We start from the raw sequence: 20,509 nt of genomic DNA, 5'->3' as shown, positions 1-20,509 counted from the left end.
CCAGATGCTGCCTGGCCTGCTGTGTTCTTCCAGCCTCCTGTTAATATATTACATCTAGTATGAAGAATCATACCAGACTCAAAACATTCATTCTGTTTTTCCACAAATGCTCTGAACTTGTTGGGTTTTTGCAGCACTCTCTGTTTCCAATTTCACAGGGTTTTCCTATGAGGGAATATTTGACAGAGTGGGCTTGTTTCTGTTGGAGTTTAGAAGATTAAGAGGTGACTTGATTAGAACATATAAAATCCTGAGGGCTGTTGACAGGGTAAATGTGGACATGATGTTTCCTCTTGCTGGAGAACCTATGAGTAGGGGGTCGTTGTGTTTAAAAATAAGGAGTCTATTTAAAACAGAGATTAGGTGAATTTTCTTATTGGTTTTCAGAGTCTTTGGAACTCTCTCCCTGAAAAGTGGTGGAAACAGAGCCCCTGATTACCTCTGCCTTAAAATTGGACACATATTTTGTTTTCTGTGTAACCTATTTTCTAATCAAGGTTAATTTTTGTGAAGCAATGAATTGAATGGTTATAAGGTGAAAGCAGGAGTGTGGATTTAAGGTTAGAACCTGATCAGCCGTGATCGTGTTGAATGGCAGAGCAGGCTTATGGGGCTGAATAATCTACCTGTGCTTCTGATACATATGTTCGTATGAAGTTACAGGTTGTGGTTGAATACAGTTTATTTACTGATGGCTTACAGTGCCTTGTGGATGCTTAGTTGAGAGTGTTTGGATCTGTATGAAACTTGTAGTATTCAGCACAGTCGTCATGCCACACAAGACAGTGGAGGACTTGATCTCCATAATGACTGTGTGCAAAAGCCACTCTTAGTAGGCGCTGTCATGGATGGACACATCTGCAACAGCTACCTTGGTAATTTTGGGTGTGCTGATGTTTTCTGTCCCTCAATTGCATGTAGGCCAGATCAGGCAATGATGACAGATTTCCTTCCTTTCAAGGACACTAGTGAACAGATGGGTTTTTACAGCAATTGACAATAGTTACATGCTTAACTTTAGGCTAGATTTTTTAAATTCCAGATGTTTGTTGAACTTGCATTTCACCATTTACCATGGTAGGATTGAAGTTCAAAATTCCATAATCTTAGCCTGCGGATCTGAATTAATAGTCCATTGATATTACCATACATTGTACACCCTCAATTAAAGGCGGACATTTTCACAAATTATATTTTCATTCTGCATGCTCAGCTAAATGGAATGATTCATAATAGTGGTGTGTTCTTCACATGTTTGAATCTTAACCCTACCTTTTGATGAATCTTAAATCAGAGTTGAAATTGCAAGTTTCTCATTGACCTGCTCCTACTGTTGATAGACAGGATTGCATTATTACATTTGCAAAACTGGCAAGATCTGTAAACAAGCCTTGTGGAAAGTAGGCACACCCAGGTGTTGAGTAATAATGACACGCTGTTGTCACCGAGAACTGCTTGTTTATCGGCAAAAAGGGGCAGCTTCCTTCTGCCCACCTCTACGAATGTGCATATCTTTCCCCATTATGAAATCCTGATGCACGTGTTTCCTTCCTCACCCCCTTATTGGATGCAGCTCACCAGGATAAATGTAAGGTATTGCATTTTTATAATACAAACAAGGACAGGACTTGTATAGTTAATGGTAGGGCCCTGGATAGTGTGATAGAACAGAGACTCAGGGGTTCGGGTACATAATTCTTTGAAATTTGCATCACAGGTAGACGGGGTGATTAAGAAGACATTTAGCACGTTCGCCTTCATTGCTCAGACTTTTGAGTATAGGAGTTGGGGCATCATGTTGAGGTTATACTGGATATTGGTGACGCCTCTTCTGGAGTACTGTGTGTAGTTCTGATTGCCCTGTTATAGGAAGGATGTTATTAACTTGGAGGAGGGTTCAAAAAAGATTTACCCCAGGATGTTGCCAGGAATAGACTTTTTGAGATATAAAAGTAGACTGGAAAGGCTGGGGCTTTTTTCACTGGAGCGGAGGAGATTGAGGGCTGACGGTGTTGAGGTTTATAAAATCATGCGGGGCATAGATAAGTTGAATGACAAGGGTCTTTTCCCTAGGGTGGAGGAGTTCAAAACTAGGGAACATATTTTATAAGGTGGGTGGAGAAAGATTTATGAAGGACATGAGGGGCAACAGTTTTACACAGAAAGTGGTTCGTGAGTGGAATGAACTGCCAAAGGAAGTGGTGGATGCAGGTACAGTTACAACATATAAAAGACATTTGTAGAAGTCAGGAATAGGCAAGGTTTGCAGGGATATGGACCAAGCACAGGCAGGTGGGACTACTTTAGTTTGGGAATATAGCCGGCATGGACTAGTTGGTCTGAAGGGTCTGTTTCCATGCCATATGGCTCTATGACTACCTCCACCCTTACCTTGGCCCAGCAGGACGTGAGTCTCTGTTACAATGAGACTAGGTCATTACCTCTATGCTGTAAAATCTTGGGTTGATGGGTTGTGCAACTTTGAGCAGCCAAGTTTCCCTTGCCAATTAGAACTTTCTGTGTTAGCTGAATTTCAGACACTTCCTGTCATTTGCAAGGCGTAGGTAGAAAGTCATGAAGCACAAAAGCACCATCTTAATGTATCTTGCAAGCCACACAGCTAAGAGCAGCACAACAGAACTCAACTGATTTGCAAATTTTGGTGTTATGATAAAAGCATCAAACTGAAGGAATTTGAGTGACTTGCTGACAACACGTCATAATTAGTGCCATCCGTGATGTATTCAAAAGATTCAATGAAATCTTTGACTAATATACATTTTTTTTAAAATCATGTTTTATCAGTAATTGCATGAGCTAACCCACTCATAAGATCCAATGAATCAAAACAAACAATGTCACAAATATAAGATTAGTGTCAACTCTTTAGGGACCTTAGAAATTATACTTGAGAGATTTCTGTCTGAATGAAATGTCAGTAGTGGTAAGACCAGGAAAGGGAAATCTTTTGAATTTTTGTGGAGCAGCCTCAAGAATGAATACATCTACAGCAATTTGTATGTATGTAATATGTTTTAATGTAAGATATGTCAATGTGCTTAACAAACGGTTTTTAAATGTTTAGTTACTACAGTATCTTTGCTTTGTTTTGTCTTCCAGTTCGACAGTATTTGCCTCAGACATGCATACCACTTGAACTAGCTGTTAAATTGAAGGCATCTCGCATGACAATTGAGCAACATGATTTATCTTTCTCTGCTAGGGACCAATACAATTATGAGTTAATGGTCTACTGTAATGCACTGATCATGCCCCACTAACTGTTACATTTGAATCTGCCTCACTGGGTCTTATTATTTGCCCATCTGCTTTTTTGGCAATCGTTTCTTTTGCAGCACTGTCCAACAAATTTTCTTCGAGAATATTTATTGGAATGCAGCAAGACTAGTTTAAGCCAGTGTGCCTTAAATTAAACATACATTTCAAAAGCTTACTTTGATGTTATGCAGCTTGTACTGTACTATATGTATACATTATGGCAAAACCATTCTCTTTAACAGTGTATGCACCATCTGCAGAATAAATTTACTTTCAAGCAAATTGGGATGTTAAATAAAATCTGGTCTGATTTAACTGCACAAGTCACACCAGCATCTTGAGTTCTGCCTTACTTTGTCCTTAACACAGCAAAAGCTCAAAAGCCAAAAACTCCTCCAGCTCTACATCCATCTGAAATATCAGTGCTCCTCTAATGCTGACATCTTGAGCATTTCCAATTTTAATCATGCCTTAATTAGCAGGAATGCCATATGCTTCTGAAGACCAGAGCACTAAAACTTCTGCTTCTCTTCCTTCCTCCTTTTAGCCCCTCCTTAAAACCCACCTCTGTGATCAAACTTCTGAGTCTAATATTTCCTTACTGCCTCAGAAACATTTTTTTAACACTGCCGTGAGATACCCTGGAAAGCATGCGTAAATTGACTTGTTTAAGTACGAGTTGTAAATATCACACTTGAGTGTTAAAGACGTTAATAGTCTGAAAGTGTTGCCTTTTCCCTTTGAAAATGGATTCATTTATGAGGCATGTGTGAAGAAAGATTATCTTTGTAATAAAACTGCACTGGTATATTAATCTGTAGTCCATTGATAATTACTTATTTATAAGATGGCAATAATGCTTCCTGACCATTATTGACAATTAACACGTCTAGCGTCATATCTAAGATACAATTAGTGTTTATTTTGATAACACTAGAAAACATTGTATCAGAGATAGTAGGAACTGCAGATGCTGGAGAATCTGAGATAACAGATAACAGGGGGAGGGGAGATTTTGAAGCTTGTGAAATCCCAATCTCCCCTCCCACTACCGCATCCCAAAACCAGCCCAGCTCGTCCCCGCCTCCCTAACCTGTTCTTCCTCCCACCTATCCCCTCCTCCCACCTCAAGCTGCACACCTATCTCCTACCGACTAACCTCATCCCGCTCCCTTGACCTGTCCGTCCTCCCTGGACTGACCTATCTCCTCCCTACCTCCCCACCTACACTCACCTTTACTGGCTCCATCCCCGCCTCTTTGACCTGTCTGTTTCCTCTCCACCTATCTTCTCCTCTATCCATCTTCTATCCGCCTCCCCCCCTCTCCCTATTTATTTCAGAACCCCCTTCCCCTCCGCCATTTCTGATGAAGGGTCTAGGCCCGAAACGTCAGCCTTCCTGCTCCTATGATGCTGCTTGGCCTGCTGTGTTCATCCAGCTCTACACCTTGTTATACCAGGAAACATTGTACAGATTATATTCCTTTACTTTCACATTGCTATTAACCCTATTCCAAAAAAATTGTCTCTAATGTGGTCAATTTTTATTGCATGGATTTTTTTGTTAACGTTTTAGATAAATAGCTTAGGAACTGAAAGCATTGAGAGACAGAGCCTCAACTTGTGCTTGCATTTTTATTATCCACGTTTGTGCCACATATGTTGCTTACGTTTTGCTAAATAATGAATAAAGAGTTCCTTTATATTTAGTGAAGTTGACCCCTCTTTGCCAGCCTGTGCTTTGCCAGTCTGTGAAAACTACAGTGAAAAACGCTGTTAAGCTGTTTTATTATGTTAGAGCTGGTACATAAATGCAGTTGTTATCTGCTTTCCAAATTTCTGCTGAAGGTTATGGACATCACTAATGTATGCGACAACATCAGGAAGTCAACAGCCTTTGAGGAGTGCCAACAGGAAACTTGTGTTTCAAAATAGTTGCCAGCTTGCATTATGGCACGTTACTTTGCAGCTGCATTTCCTTTATATAATGTGCTTGAGGTGGTTTATGTGGCTGGTTTGCTTCTGGATGCTTCTGGCTGTCTGTTTATCAGCATCCTTGCTTTCGCCATGAGGTTGGTGAGCTATTAGCCGCATTTGATAATGACTGTTCGAAACTTCGCAGTTTTTATTTTTCTTGCAGTTTTGGGAAGTAAGTCCCCCACACCCCACACATGTTCAAATGATATATTTTGAAAGCTTTTGATCATAGTTAGAAGACAGAGACAGGAATGCTGCAGCATACATGTGAAGAAATGTTGAAGTACCTCGGCAGTTTAATTTTGAATTTTTGGGAAAGGTTGTCAGTTCCAAGTTTCTCTGCAAACTTTACAATCAGAAAATGAGATTTATGATTCTAGGTCACATAAGTTCTTGGTGGGCTTCAAAGGTTTCTTTTGATGTGGATTAAAACAGCAAAATAAGAGAATTGTCAGCAAGTTATTTTTTTCTGAGTTCACTAAATAGTACCTCCTAGCTTAAAAAAATTCTAATGAAAGTAATTTGATTGTAAAAATCTGCTCACTTTTTTAGAAGTTATTTCTGTCCTACATTGAACGTAAAGTACTGTGTTACACTGCACAGTAGAGTTTAAACCAGTCAGAGCATTGTTTTGCATAGGGTTGTGATATTTGGATGAAAAATGCCTTATTTTTTCCCTACTTTATATTGTGACATAAGACGTTGTTTCCTCTTGGTCTTTAACTGTAAAAGTGAATGGAAGTGATATAATGTTTTATTTTGAGGAAATGTCTTTCAGTGTTGCTGGTCACTTGAATGCACCTGCAATTTTTGGTTTCTTCTTTGGATAGCATTCAGGCTTCTAAAAACTGTGGTGTGCTACATTCAGTATGATTGTCAGACTTGAGGAATGGATGGACAAGGAGGAAGGAAACATGAATATGGTCCAGCACATAATGATCATGGGAACTCACAACCAGAGCTGCTTCCTCCAGTTGCGGAAGGAAGCAAAACAGTATTTTTATGGAAAAATGCAACCATTCTTGTGAACTATGTGATGAAACTGATTATAAAACCATTTTGAAAAAGAAATGATCAATGTATAAAAACATAGCTCCATAGCCAAAGGAACCAAGAGATTCAGATATGGTTTTGTTTTATTGTCATCTTTAACGAGAGTAGTCATTGAAAGAAACCTAGAAGTGTAAATATCTGAGAATATGTTTTATAGACTGAGAAAGCATTTAATAGAGTCCGCTATCAGAAAACAATCACATGCTTAAACAGATTAAAAATTAATGAGTGATAAAAAGATAATTTAGAATCTATACTGGAATCAATCAGCAGATGGGACTTGATAGTAACGTATCAGACAGCTTCCCATGCAAAAGATGGGTTTGCCAAGGAGTGCTGAAACTGGGCACTGAAACTATCATCAGAGACCGACGATTCAGTGAATGGGTTGAACGTTAACAACTTGAAATATGCAAATGACACTGCACTGATTGTTCAGTCAGAAGAGGCGCCGCAGGGAATTGTAAACAAAGAAAGTGAGGTTCATGGGACATGGATCAAGAGTAAATGTGAAGAAGATCAAAACAACAGTGATAAACAGAGACCTAACCCTGAAAATAAAAATTGAAGTAAGTGGACAAGTCCTGGAACAAATAAGAAATATTCACATATCTTGAGAAGGTCGTCACATCCAAAGGAAAATTGGGATTGCTAGGAGCAGCTTTGTCAGCACGGAGGGCATGTTACCCACCAAAAAATTGAACCCATATCTTAGAAAACGAATGCTGAGATGTTGCATTTTGTCGTCTATGTGATGTGCCCCTCAAACAACCAGAGCCTACTGTGCAACTGAATGCTTTTGTGATGTGAACATAAAGGAGGCTTTTCCTCATAACCCATGCAATGACTAATAAAGTGCTGAAGAAAAGAGGAAAATATTACATTACAACAAAGATAGAAAGGCAGATTTGGCCGCATCATTAGAGCAGCTGGCAGAGGCAATTATTGGAATGAAAGAAGGACAGACAACATAGGTAAGGGAAACAGAGGAGAAAATGCATGAATGGATCTAATGGATTGTGTAAGTTTGACCTGTGTGGAATGTGTAAGGGTAGCATAGGGCAGACAGAGGTGGAAATCTGAAGCAGTTAAACTTCTTAGGAAGATGACACCAATTAATGAAAAAAAAATAAAAAATTAATATAAATAAATAAAATGAAAAGTAAAAAAACAAAAAAAAATGAAAAAAACACCCATCTTTGGCAAGGATGCGTTTTGTGCATCATGTTGTGTTCTATTGTTGAACAAAGCATGAGAGAAATTCCTCGAGTCTCTTACAAAGCTGCTGATTTTAACCATAAGACGTAGGAGCAGAAATTAGGCCATTCGGCCCATCGAGTCTGCTCCGCCATTCAATCATGGCTGATAAGTTCCTCAACCCCATTCTCCCGCTTTTTCCCCGTAACCCTTGATCCCCTTGACAGTCAAGAACCTATCTATCTCCGTCTTAAATGTACTCAATGACCTGGCCTCCACAGCCTTCTGTGGCAGTGAATTCCATAGATTCACCACTCTCTGGCTGAAGAAGTTTCTCCTTATCTCAGTAATGACATCACATTTGCTTTTGTTTTAGAAAAGGTCTGTGAACTGTTAATGTTATGCTCTGACATGTAAGACTTGCTACTATACCCAAATGTGTGCTTGCCTTTTGACTAGTCCTAGATTGTAGTCTCGGTTTGAGTTGCGGAGATGGCGCTGCCTCGTTCATGTTCGGAACTGCAAACTGATTCCATAGAATCAGAAGAATTCCATAGAGCCTTAAGTTGAAACAGAAGTAGCTTTCTCTGATACAAAATAATTCACTCATTGCATTTACATCTTGGAACTCTTGATTAACTGAGACTAGTAATTATTAGCCACCGATTTTGATATTTTTTAAGTCAGTTTTGAGCACCCTTTAACAAGCAGACGTTTTTAAAAAAAATTAGTGTATATTTTTCATATAAGCTGTCTTTTTATTTTGCCAAGTCAATTGTTTTTCATACTTACCAATAATTACTGTAAGTTCTGTATTTGTCTCCCAAATTTCGAGTTGAGTCTTAGTTATATTCTTGCCTGTGAAAGTTTGTATTAAGGGAAAGGGCTATTCTATTCTGTGCTCTTAAAGGAAATGTGTATATTGACTGTACTGTACAGCCTGAGTCTAAAAATAGTGCAGTAGCAGGAAACAGTTTTTCAATGTGCATTTTTGTGTGCGGGCACTTAAACTTCTTCAGATTCAAGATTGTTTGCAAGTAGTTGTCAGTTTTTGGCCTCCTGCTGTTGTGATTGGTAGCCATTGAGTGTGAACCTGTTGCTTAGTGATAAAGTTACCGGGCTATAAATCCAACGCCCAGAGTTCAAACATTAGTTCAAATTTCACCATGATGGTGAAATTTCAAATCAGAAAAATCTGGAATAAAAAGTTAGTCTAATGGTGAACGTGCAACTGCTGTCGATTGTCATTTTAAAAAAAATTGATCCACTAATGTTCTTTTAGAAAGGAAAACTGCCTTCCTTACCTGGTTTGGCCTACGTGACTCAAAACCAACAGCAATGCAGTTGATTGCTCTTGACCAATTAGATATGAGCAGTAAATGCTGCCTAGCCTCTGTATCCCAGGAATGTATTGTAAAAAAAGTGTAGATGTGTTTACAACAGCATGCATGTATTAAGGGGAAGGACTATTCTATGCTATGCTCTTAAAAAGAAATACATATACCGACTCTACTATGCAGCACGAGTCTAAAAATAGTTCAGTGGCTGGAAACAGCTTTTCAATATTCATTTTTGTAACACATGTAAAATACTCTTTCTCGCGCTTCTCAACCTGTCTGCATCCTTTGGGCTGACTGCACTATCTTCCTCTAATGCCTCTTCAATGTCATTCAACTGTTTAGGTTTGCACTGCTTTGTTCCATTCTTGCCTAATTGCTGATAAATAATTGCCTGGCTTTTGTTCCTGCTATCTGTTGCCTCAGTTCCCAGAGATCTACCCTTGGACCCTCCATTGTCTTTCTCATCAGCTGGTGACCTGAGAAAGTCAGGCTCAGTTTCCACATGTGTGCTTCATGACATCCACCTCTGCCTCACCACCGCATGTTCCCTATTTTTTTCCGTTCACGTGCAGAAGGAATGTTCTCGTGTAGCAAGTTCAGGGTTAAATGCAGATGTGTGCATTAGAACCAAAAAAAACTGTTTAGGTTATATGTATTTATAAAAAAGTTATAGATATGCAGCAAGCAATGAAATATTAACAAAGTTTTTAAAATTTGTTCTTTCACAAGATGTGAATGTTGCTAGCAAGGCCCATCACTAATTGCCCTTCAGAAGATAGTACTCACCACTACCTTGAATGCTGCAAATTCTGTGATGTAGGTACATCTACAGTCCTGTTAGGAAGGGAGCTCTAGGATTTGCACCCTGTAAGAATGAAGGAACGACAATATACTGTCAAGTCAGGATGGTCAGTGGCTTGGAGAGGAACTTGGAAGTAGTGTTATTCCTATACATTATCTGTCCTTGTGCTTCTACATGTTGGAGGTCATGGATTTGTTCAGTGGTCTAGAAAGAGTCTCAGTGAGTTGCTGCAGTGCATTGTGTAGATGATGCACACTGCTGACCATTGGTGGGGGTAGTGAATGGATGCCATTCAACTATAATGCTCTGCCCTTGAATGGGATCCTTCAGTCTTGTTGGACCTGTGCTCATCCAGGCAGGTGGAGATTATTGACACTCCTGATTTGTACTTGTAGATGGTGGAAAGGGTTTGGAGAGTCAAGAGGTGAGTTACCTGTAGTAGAATTCCCAGCCTTTGACCTGATCTTGTATCCACAGTTTTTCTGTGGTGGACATTAATGAACATCCACACTTAAAGATAGAAGGAATTGGTGAGGAAAGTTGTGCTTAGGGTACTACTTTGAGAAATCCTGCAAAAGCTTGAAACCATACAGGACAAAAGAAGCCCACTTGATTGTTACTCCATTCACACCCTTTACCACTGATGGCAGTGTGCACCAACGACAAGATGTACTGCAGAAATTCACTAAGATTTCTTCAACAGCACCTTCCAAACCCATGACCGCTATCATCAATAAAGACAGGCGCACACATACATGGGAACATGAGCACCTGCAAGATCCTCTGCAAGCCATTTGGGTGGCACAGTGGCCCAGTGGTTAGCACTGCAGCCTCACAGCGCCAGTGACCCGGGTTTGATTCCACCATCGGGCGACTGTATGTGTGGAGTTTGCACATTCTCCCTGGGTCTGCGTGGGTTTCCTCTGGATGCTCCAGTTTCCTCCCACAATCCAAAGATGTGCAGGGTAGGTGGATTGGCCATGCTAAATTGCCCATAGTGTTCAGGGATGTGTAGATTAGGGGGGGATTATATGGGGAGGGGTCTGGGTGGGTTGCTCTGAGGATCAGTGTGGACTTGTTGGGCCGAAGGGCTTGTTTCCACACTGCAAGGATTCTATGATCTATGATCATCCGTCTGTCTTGGAAATATATTGTTGTTGCTCCAATGCTACTGGGTCAAAATCTTGGAACTCCTTCATTGCGTTACTTCAAACTTCTCGTGCCATTGCTTGGACCTTGGAGGTTCATGTGCAGCAGACACTTGCAGATCGGAAGTCATTGTGGTGTGCGGATCCTCCACACCACAACAGCGGGAATGTTGCTCTTTCCCTAACAGCACTGTGGGTGTACCTACACCACATGAACTGTAGTGGTTCAAAAGGTAGCTCACCGCCACTATCTCAACAATGATTAGGAATGGGCAGTAAAAGCTGGCTTATCCAGTGATGCCGACATCCTCTGAACTAATAAATATAAGAAAGATAAACCTTATAGGATTGTGTGGCACAGGAGTAAGCCATTTGGCTCATCACGCTTCTATTATTGTTTTTTTCCCAAACAGTGCTTCACTTTATGCCCATACCTCTGCTTCATCCACGATAACGCTATCCAATTGACATTTCAAGATGATTGTGAATTCTGCTTCCACTACCCTTCAAGTAGTGTGTTCCAGATCTTAACCCTCTGTGTGAAAGCATTTCTCACTTTTGCCACCTATATCAAATTTATGATCTCTGCTCACCGGCCCATCTGCCAAGCGTCATTTTGCTTGCTGTATCAAACCTTTCATAACTTTGAATACTTCCATTAGGGTTTCCCCTAAGTTTCTCAATTTTAAGGAGAATCATCCCAGCTTCTGCAATATCATGACATAATTGAACTCTCTCACTCCTGGTATTATTTTGTTAATACTACTCTGCATTCTTTCTACACCTTACTTCAATGCCTGCATAAAAGTAATGTAAGTAACCCTTACAGTGATGCAAAATTAAGAATCTTCTTCAACATTTCATCTGTATAACTCTGAATAGGGACCCCTGATAGCTTTCGTGCTGTCACCTTAGGTCATTTAGTTTTTACAGACAGACAGATTAGTTCAGTCAGCTCTTTGTTCTTTGTTAAAAGTATGATTTCATGAATTTAACCATAGCCATTTTGATTAGCCAAGCCTCCTGCAGGGCCACCTTCAAAACAGGTGCTAAAGTTTTTTTCTGACAAAGGAATGCATTCAAGTAGTCCGAAACTGTAGGTGTTTTGTGAATCAACCTTCCTGAGATCACTTGTTAGGGTTGAGGCAAGTAGATGATTCACTGCATTCTTTGAATGTGGATGTCTGTGAAGTTAAACCTGTCCTGTAGATAACTCATGCTGTATTGTCAACCTGTTTTGCAAGTATCAAGTCTGACCCAACAGACTAGTTTCAAACTTGTTCCTGTTTGTAGAGGTTGGAATGTAGATGTTTACAAAAAAGCACGTTTCTACTGTTGAGAATTTGAATATGAAGTTTATCAAAGACCCAATGAAATTCTCATAAGCCCATAAGATATAGGAACAGAATAAGGTAATTTGACCCATTGAGTCTGTTCTGCCATGATGTGTTTCTCAACCCCATTCCCCTGCCTTCTCCCCGTAACCTTTGATTTCCTTACTAATCAAAATGTCAGCCTGAAATGCTCACCATAATTGGGAAATGTGCAGGCATACAAATAATTAATTAAAACAAAATAACTCTGACATTTACTGTTACTACGGAGATTTTCTTGAGTTGTTCGGTAGAAATGTCTTGAGACCTACATTTCCTGATTTTGCTGTCCGATGCTGCGCTATGAACATAGTCAAATTGGAGCTGTTCACAGTAGATTATCTCTGGTTGTCCTGATGTGACGTTTTGTCCAATTTACCAATGGTTCTCATACTGAGTTGGGAGAGTTTATGTTGAATCTTGCCATCACTGCTGAATTTGACTTTCTGGCTCAAAACTTTGAACCCTTGGTTAAGGATCACGTGCAACTTAAATTAAATTTTTGCTTCCCCCTGGACTTGCCTCCAACCTGACCTCCTCAAACTGGCCTTGCCTCCTTCTTACTTCAGGCTGCACTCCCCTTCATCACTGAGCCCATTTCCTCATTTTCATCGTGAACTTTAACTGAAGAGTCCCACCTAGTGGCAGAAGTTGGTAGGTGCACTGACAAACATTTGCTACAAAAGTTCAAAGATAGAGTTTGTATAGTTTAATTTTTTTTGGAAAAATTGTATTTCTTTGATATTCATTGCATTTTATTTTGTAAAGTTATTTCAAATAGAATACACAGTGCTATACAATGTATGGTACAGTAATTCATATATTTGCACTATTTCATATATGGTACATTTTCATTTCATTTCATTTCATAGAATCCCTACAGTGTGGAATCCCTACATTCGGCCCATCAAATCCACACCGGCCCTTCGAAGAGCATCCCATCAGACCAAGCCCCCTACCCTCTCCCTGCATTTCCCACCCTGGATACTATGGGAAATTTAGAATAGCCAATTCACCTAACCTGCACATCTTTGGACTATGTGAGGAAACCAGAGCATCCAGAGGAAACCCCCGCAGACACGGGGATAACGTACAAACTCCACACAGAAAGTCACCTGAAGCTGGAATCAACCCTGTGCTGAGGCAGCAGCAGTAACCACTGAGCCACCGTGCTGCCCTTCTGGCAAAAATGCCTGAAGGAATCCAACTCTGATTTTAACATTTATCCTAATAGGAACCGATGATTCACTTAAAGTTGTGATTGTCAGGAGTGCAACCGTAACTTTAAGTGGTGACTGCCTGTTTATTTGAGTAATAGTTATTGCATAAAAGTAATCCCCAACCTTTAGCAAAAAATTTATTTTTTTATTTACACCTTGCGTACAGATCAACCCCCGGCTTACCACAAGATTGCCACTAAGGTCAAGCTCTCACCCTGATTCAAACCTACTTGATAGAATAAGAGCATAGTACAACATTGAAGCCAGATGTTAAATACCTTACTTCTCCGTGAATACCTTTAGCTTTTTTAGGACGGCTTGGTGGGCGAACTCTCCAACCAAACAATTCTGATGGGGAATTAGTGGTGTAATGGTAATGTCATAAGATGAGTAAGCCAGAGACTTGGGCTAATGCTTTGAGTACATGGATTCAAATTCTGTCATGGCAGCTGGTGGAATTTAAGTTCAATGCAGAAGATCTGTAATAGTGATCACGTAATAATGTCATCGATTGTCACAAAGACTCATCTGGTTTGCGAATGTCATTGAGAAATGGAAACCTCTCATCTCTACCTGGTCTGGCCTACGTGTGACTCCAGATCCACAGAAATGGAGCTGATTCTTAACTACCCTCTGAAATGGCTCAACAAACTACTCCGTTAAAGGGCATTTAAGGATTAACAACAAAATCTGACTGTGCCAGCAAAGCCCAGATTCCACGAAAGAATAACACTGTGATAACAAGGTGATTTGATTTCAGTCACTCCAAAATGAATCCCTTTTTGATGAAGAAGTTAGTCTTGAAAAGTTGATTTCAACACTTGTTGCTACAGGATTTTATTTGAAACAACTTTATTAAAAATTGTAGGTGTTGAGATTTGTCTCTTGGGAGAAATGAAATAGTTTGCCTCTAATAATAATTATAAATGTATTTTCATAAACTACAATTACAAACTTGCCACCTCCATGCTGTTTACACCTTTGACAGCTGCTTCCTTTTTAATAAATTGAACTACGATGTGCTACATTTAGCTATGTTTTGTTTGGAATCAATTAACTAAAATGCAGAATTTGTCAGTGGAACATAGTTTTTCTTTTCATCCTCTGAGAACATAATTAAAATTAAACATAGTTGCACTTTGACGCTAGTTGGGCCCAAATAGTAATTTCAGTGGCTTAGTCAATCACAAGAAGTTATTCCATTTGTTTTTACTTCCAGATGTTTGCCAATTCATAATTGTAACCTACTGACTTAGCTCTCTGTTTCTGGCTAGTTGGCAATTATAAGAAAATCTGCTTGTTAAATGAGCACAATGATATGATTCCAATTCTGAGATTTAAAAAAAATCTTGACAAAATAAGATTTTGATATTTTTGGCAAAGTGGAGCTATGAAAGTATCATTTGTGAGCAATTCCATGTTACATTATTAAAAATTGAATAAAATGAGATTGCACTCTGATTGCGGTTCAATTTATTCCATATTGTAACTTAACTGCATGCATCAACCAGACTCCTCTGGAGTCATCCTCATTGTGCCTGATTCTGGGCAGCACACTTTTAGGAAGGAGTTAGAGGCATCAGAGATTGACTATAATGGTTACAAGGATGAGGGATTGCAGTTGCAGTACTTGGATAGACTGGAAAAACTGCCCTTTCTCTCCTTCCTGCAATGGTGATGAGGAGCGGTAGTGGATTCACCTGTCATTACAAATGAATGTTGATTAATTTAAATATTGATGAAAAAAGACAAACGTTTTCAAAGCTCTTCACCCTTGCACTCATCAGGACAATTCGTATGAATACTAATTTATGGAAAAAATCAACATTTATACTGTATGAGAATGTTGGTTGATTGGCATATGGACTCCAGTGGCTTGACAAGCAGTTTTTCTTTTAAATGCTAACTAGCCATCTAAAACTAGTTTGGGGTTGATTCTGTGTAATAGCCAAATCTTGTTTTGCAGATCCGATTGCAAATATTATATATGAAGGAACTGTTGAAGTGGTACATAAAGGTGTTGACTTTGTGGCATGCATGCTTGACCTGCGATGGCCTGACTCTGTTCTCCTCAAAAATTAAAATTACTTAATGAATTTTGATCTATCCGTGTTTCCGCACCCCCTCCCCACCACCCCCATACAGTGGGGTCCAATTTATAGGATCAGAGATTGGCTTTCAGAATGCCTTTGTATCTGAATTTGGAACTTCTTATGGCATTGGTTCCTATCCTCAACTGGTTATCGAATATCACCTTCGATATGTAGGAGTCCTCCATGAAATTCAAATGGACAACGCAGCAAAGCTGAACTCTGAGCATTCTCCGGATACTTGGCATGTGACATTTTGCAAGCAGTGTGTTTGGGATTTTGTCCTGCTGCTTGATCTTGCAGATTGATCCTAAACCATGAAGATGGAGTTCCTCTAGTTGCTTTGTTTCATTGTTAGCTTGTCCATGACTGTCTGATAGTAAACCACTGGATAGCAGGCGTTTATCTTTGTTTCAAGACAAATCCCACTCTCTTTCCAAAGCCTGTGGTGAGATTTAATGTTGAAATTTATTATGTTGAAGTACAGAGAAAGAAACTGTTTGTAGAAGATTGGATAACCAGAGGGCATAAAATCTGATTCAATGCTGAAAGAGCCAGAGGCAGTATGAGGAATAACTTTGTTTTAACAAGATCTAGGTAGAATTTAGAATGTACGATTTGTTACAGTGGTGGATGCAGATTAAATTACAGCTTTTGGAAGGTATTTCATAAACACTTGGAGGAAACAAGTTAAGAATATAGAGAATATATCTAACTAGGTTGTTCTTTGAAAGAACTGATGCAGATTATATGAGCCAAATGATAGCCTGCTATACCATACCATGCTTGCTGATTCTATGATCATTAGTGCTATTCCCAGCTGATATTTTGATAACTGAGAAACAAGAATGACACTTGACTGATAATGTTCAGTCTCTATAGTGTTTGATCATTTTCTTGCTGCATTTGAATAAATGTTATAAAATATTTAAATGTCAGTTAAGATACTGATATGCCCCAAAGACAGTATTGAAACAGATGCAGTTAAAGTTGATTTACAGGTATCACAGTTGGAGCGTGAGCTGAATATATTTATCAGTTGCTGATTTGGGCCAACATTTGTAAAAACACTCAGCTCTATTAATGTTCCATCAATTCTATACTTTATCTTCCTCTTAGATGTATCTTAAATATTGTAGTCATTTGGTGTTATCCTTCTATAAGCCTTTATTGAATAGTTGTTTGCGTGCAGCTGATCATCCAGCAGCTGTAGGGTGAGATCAAGGCTTTGGATTGTTGGGCATAGTGATGGTGAAGAGGCTTCTCACTTAGTGGAATTCCTATAAATACAGTTTGATAAACTGAATATCTGGAAAAGACTAAGAGGACACTAGTGTGTGAGATTTTTCTTAGGTAAAATTATTTCTAGCTGTTGCACCATCACTATAGTACTGTACTTAAAATGAAAGGTTAACTGGAGCATTATATGTGTAGTCAGTTTCTTTTCATATTCAATTTATATGCAAACTTTACTGAGATGGGACTGGTTTGAAATTGCTCTTTTGATGTTATAACATGGCCATCTTGGACCTGGCACTGTCAGCAAAAGATAGAATTGAAGTGGAATGCCCTTTAGTATATTGGTAGCAAGGTACTTGGAAGAATTTGTTTCACATTGGCTCATAGCGTCTGATGGGTAAAGTTAGCAGTGTGAAGTCCTACCGTAGTCAATTTTAAAAGTGTCATTTTTAATAAACCCAGGAATTTCTAATCTCATTTAAAAAACAAACAAATGTTGTTTAGCTTACTTGATATGTGCCGTGAGTATGCATATATAGTGTTGTATATTTCTTCAAATTAATAGGATTGCCAGAATATGAAAATGTTTTTTTTTTAAATTGTACTGGTGTATTAGCACAGAATCATGTTGTCTTGCTGTGTATTTCTGAAATGAGTGAGCCCCTTTGTAACTAATAATTAACCAAGACGCATAGCTTTCATAATGAGTCTCAAAATTAATTTGCTAGGTTACATTATTGGTCTTTTGCTGTGGTTCAACTCCCTGGATCTGTCAAGGTAGTCCGTCTTTTATTTCCTGAAATGCTTCAATTTAACACAAGCCATGCTGTATATTTTACATGCATCATTTCTGCATCGTTGTTCAAAGCTTGAAATTCCACATCATGATGTATTTTAAATGGCATAACAGTAACTGAACTCCAATTGTAATTCATTATCATGCATCTAGAAACATTTGATGTGCTTGAATACATGCATTTTTAATGCCTTTTTGGGCATATGACTTACTAAAGGCGCTTGCATTGTATGAAACCTTGATGCTGGAGGAGTTGCAGGTTAGCCTGCTTTTTTTTTTCAACTAACAGTAAAACTCAGTTGTGTTATCCACTCTTCAAATCTTCACTATATTTTGTCTTTCTCTCTCTGTACAGAAAATGCCAGAAGGGTCGGAGGACTGTAGGCACTGGCAGGCCCATTGACATCCATCCCCTGTAACTGTTCCAGTATATCCATCAAATCCTGGCAATGGCGCAGGGCATCCAGCAAATAGATATTCAGGTTTTGCATGACCTCCGGCAGCGCTTCCCTGAGATCCCAGAAGGAGTGGTGTCTCAGTGCATGCTGCAGGTACTGTTTCAAATGGGACCCATCAGCTGCTGAATACATTTTAGCTTTGGAACAGCAAAGTCATAGCTTGATGTAGCTTTACTTTCTTTGTACTACTTTAAATTGTTGTGTGGATGGTCATTTATGTTAATGTTAAGTGAAAACTTTTATTGTCCAGAAGGGGTTATTGTGATTTCAACTGACTTCCACCTGTGACCTTGACTGTCTTTCACTCTGGGCGAAGTTGTTTGAATTATTTATGTGTTATCCAAATGTAACTTGACACATTGGTCTACATTCTGTATGTTTCTAGGCGTTATAACTTAGAGTACGTTGAAAATAACAAAATATTTGGAACAAATATGAAAGTTTATATACTTAGAAAATACACTTAAAACAACAGCCAGCAAAACAGATGAATGAACAACTCAATCAAATAAAACTAAGACAGTACACCTGTACTTGGAAAGATGAAAGGTATATTTGACATGTAAAGAAAAGCAGTAAGGATGACCTCTGCTAAGTGTGATATATTATTTTTGCAGTATCATGTTTAGTTAAAGATAGTTAGAACCAAAATAAAAGTCAAATTTAAAAAGTAGCAAAATTACATGAAATGTTTTACAAAAATATTTAAGGAATTATTCCCTGTTTTTGTACATCCCATTGCCAAACATTTTAAAAACTACTTTGTAAAGACACTAATATTGTCAAGACTTCAAATAAACATGCTAGAAGAGTCTATATCATTAATAAAATTGGAAAATATTGGAAACACTCAGCTTTAGCAGAACCTGTGGAGAAACAAAATTTTTGATTAGGTCAATGACCTGTTGTTGGAACTGAAAAATGTTAAAATACGTAAAAGATTTTGAACAAGTACAGAGACAGGGCAAGGGCGAAAGAAAGTTCTGATTTGGGATGGAATGTGGGAGCAGTTGAATGACAAAAGGATTATGCTGCAAAATTAGATGGTAATGGAAAAAGCAAAGTAGAAGATCCATCTTGGGATATGCATGGTAAAAGCAAAATTACGATCGAAAGATACCATCCAAACCAGTACATATCCAGGAATATACATCTTTTGTTGTTGAAGGAGCCAAGGGAGGAAATATGATTTGATTATCACCATGAAGAAATCATGAGACATATACTTCTGCACAGATGACAACAGATGTCACTTTCCAAAACTGTCTCCCCATCTGGACGCTCATGAAAGGCAAACATAATGTAGTCAAATTTACTGCAATATTTCAAGGAGAAAGTTGTGGAGTAAGCACTCGGCAATAAAACGATTAAACAAGTTCACAAATTTGTAAAAGATGATTTGCCTTTTTCATGATCTTGCCCGTAAAGAAGAAGCACACCGTGGATATAGATTGTAGATCTCCAAATATTTTTGGAAAATATTTCATACAAAGGGCAATTAAGTTAATGAAAAGTCATTGGAATTCAAAACAGAAAATGGGAACCAGTACAGACATTTTTTTCAGTTTAAGAAAAAGCTTGAAGATGAGTAAGAGGCTAGTTTCATTTAAGGTATAATATTTATTTGGTGGGGGGTAAGGAAAAGTAAATATTTTGTGGAGCCACAAAAAACGTATTGTTTGGAACAAAAACAGAAGTTGCTGGAGAAGCTCAGCAGGTCTGGCAGCATCAGTGAAGAAAAAATCAGAGTTAACGTTTCGGGTCCGGTGACCCTTCCTCAGACCCTTTGGGTCACCGGACCCGAAACATTAACTCCGAGTTTTTTCTTCACACAGAGTGAGAAATGCAGGGATAGGGTGGGATACTCTTCAGAGGGTCGGTGTGGACTTGATGGGCTGCATGGTCTACTTCCACACTGTAGGGATTTATGATCTTTACAACCTTCTGGGCTCAATATTGAATTCAACCTTCAAATTGTGAACCCATTCCTTCCCTTTTTAGCTTTACTTTTTAAATTCTCTGTCCCCTCCTCCCACCCCAGTGGGACTGTCTGTTCTTTCCAGTCTGGCAGTTAGACACATAATTTTTCTGCCATTCTCACATTCCGATCACTTAATCTGAGCGATCAACACCTTTTCTCCCCCAGCACTCCACCTCCCCTCCCCCCAACAGTTACATAAATGCTGCCCCCTCCACACTTCACTTCAGCTCTGATGAAGAGTCATTTAGATTTGAAACATTAGCTTGCTTTCTCTCTATGGGTGCTGCCTAACCCACTGTGATCTCCGGCATTTTTTGTTTTCAGTACAGAATCCAGCATTTGCAGTAATTTGCTCCTATCTCCCACACCTTTTCTGATTTGTCTCCAGTGAAATAATGTCCTTCCTTAAAGGGACCAAAACTGCTCACAGTTCTTTCTGTGTGGTCTCACCAGCACCTTGTAAACTTGCAGTAAGACTTCATTGCTCTTGTACTTGAACTCCCTTGAAATCCGGGCCAACATTCCATTTAACCTGAAATAACAAGGTGTAGAGCTG

At 39.0% G+C, this 20,509-nt stretch overlaps 1 protein-coding gene across 10 annotated transcripts in view; it reads left to right on the top strand.

The window, feature by feature from the left end:
* Positions 1–20,509, top strand: part of tab3 (TGF-beta activated kinase 1 (MAP3K7) binding protein 3) — a 112,418-nt gene that overhangs the window by 43,244 nt on the left and 48,665 nt on the right. For 7 of the 10 annotated variants that reach the window (XM_048602922.1, XM_048602923.1, XM_048602918.1 and 4 more), the window contains one exon: positions 17,870–18,065. The exons of 1 other annotated variant lie outside the window; for it this stretch is intronic. In XM_048602922.1, coding sequence (XP_048458879.1) covers positions 17,964–18,065 — 102 coding nt within the window. In that variant the 5' untranslated portion in view covers positions 17,870–17,963. Of the gene's footprint in view, positions 1–5,287; positions 5,352–17,475; positions 17,496–17,869; positions 18,066–20,509 lie in introns of those variants that run through there. 2 more of the 10 variants (XM_048602920.1, XM_048602921.1) reach the window with 2 other exon arrangements.

Source organism: Rhincodon typus, chromosome 11, assembly GCF_021869965.1.
Source record: "Rhincodon typus isolate 14 chromosome 11, sRhiTyp1.1, whole genome shotgun sequence".
NCBI classification, from domain to species: domain Eukaryota; kingdom Metazoa; phylum Chordata; class Chondrichthyes; order Orectolobiformes; family Rhincodontidae; genus Rhincodon; species Rhincodon typus.
This window is presented reverse-complemented; position numbering and strand designations above follow the sequence as displayed.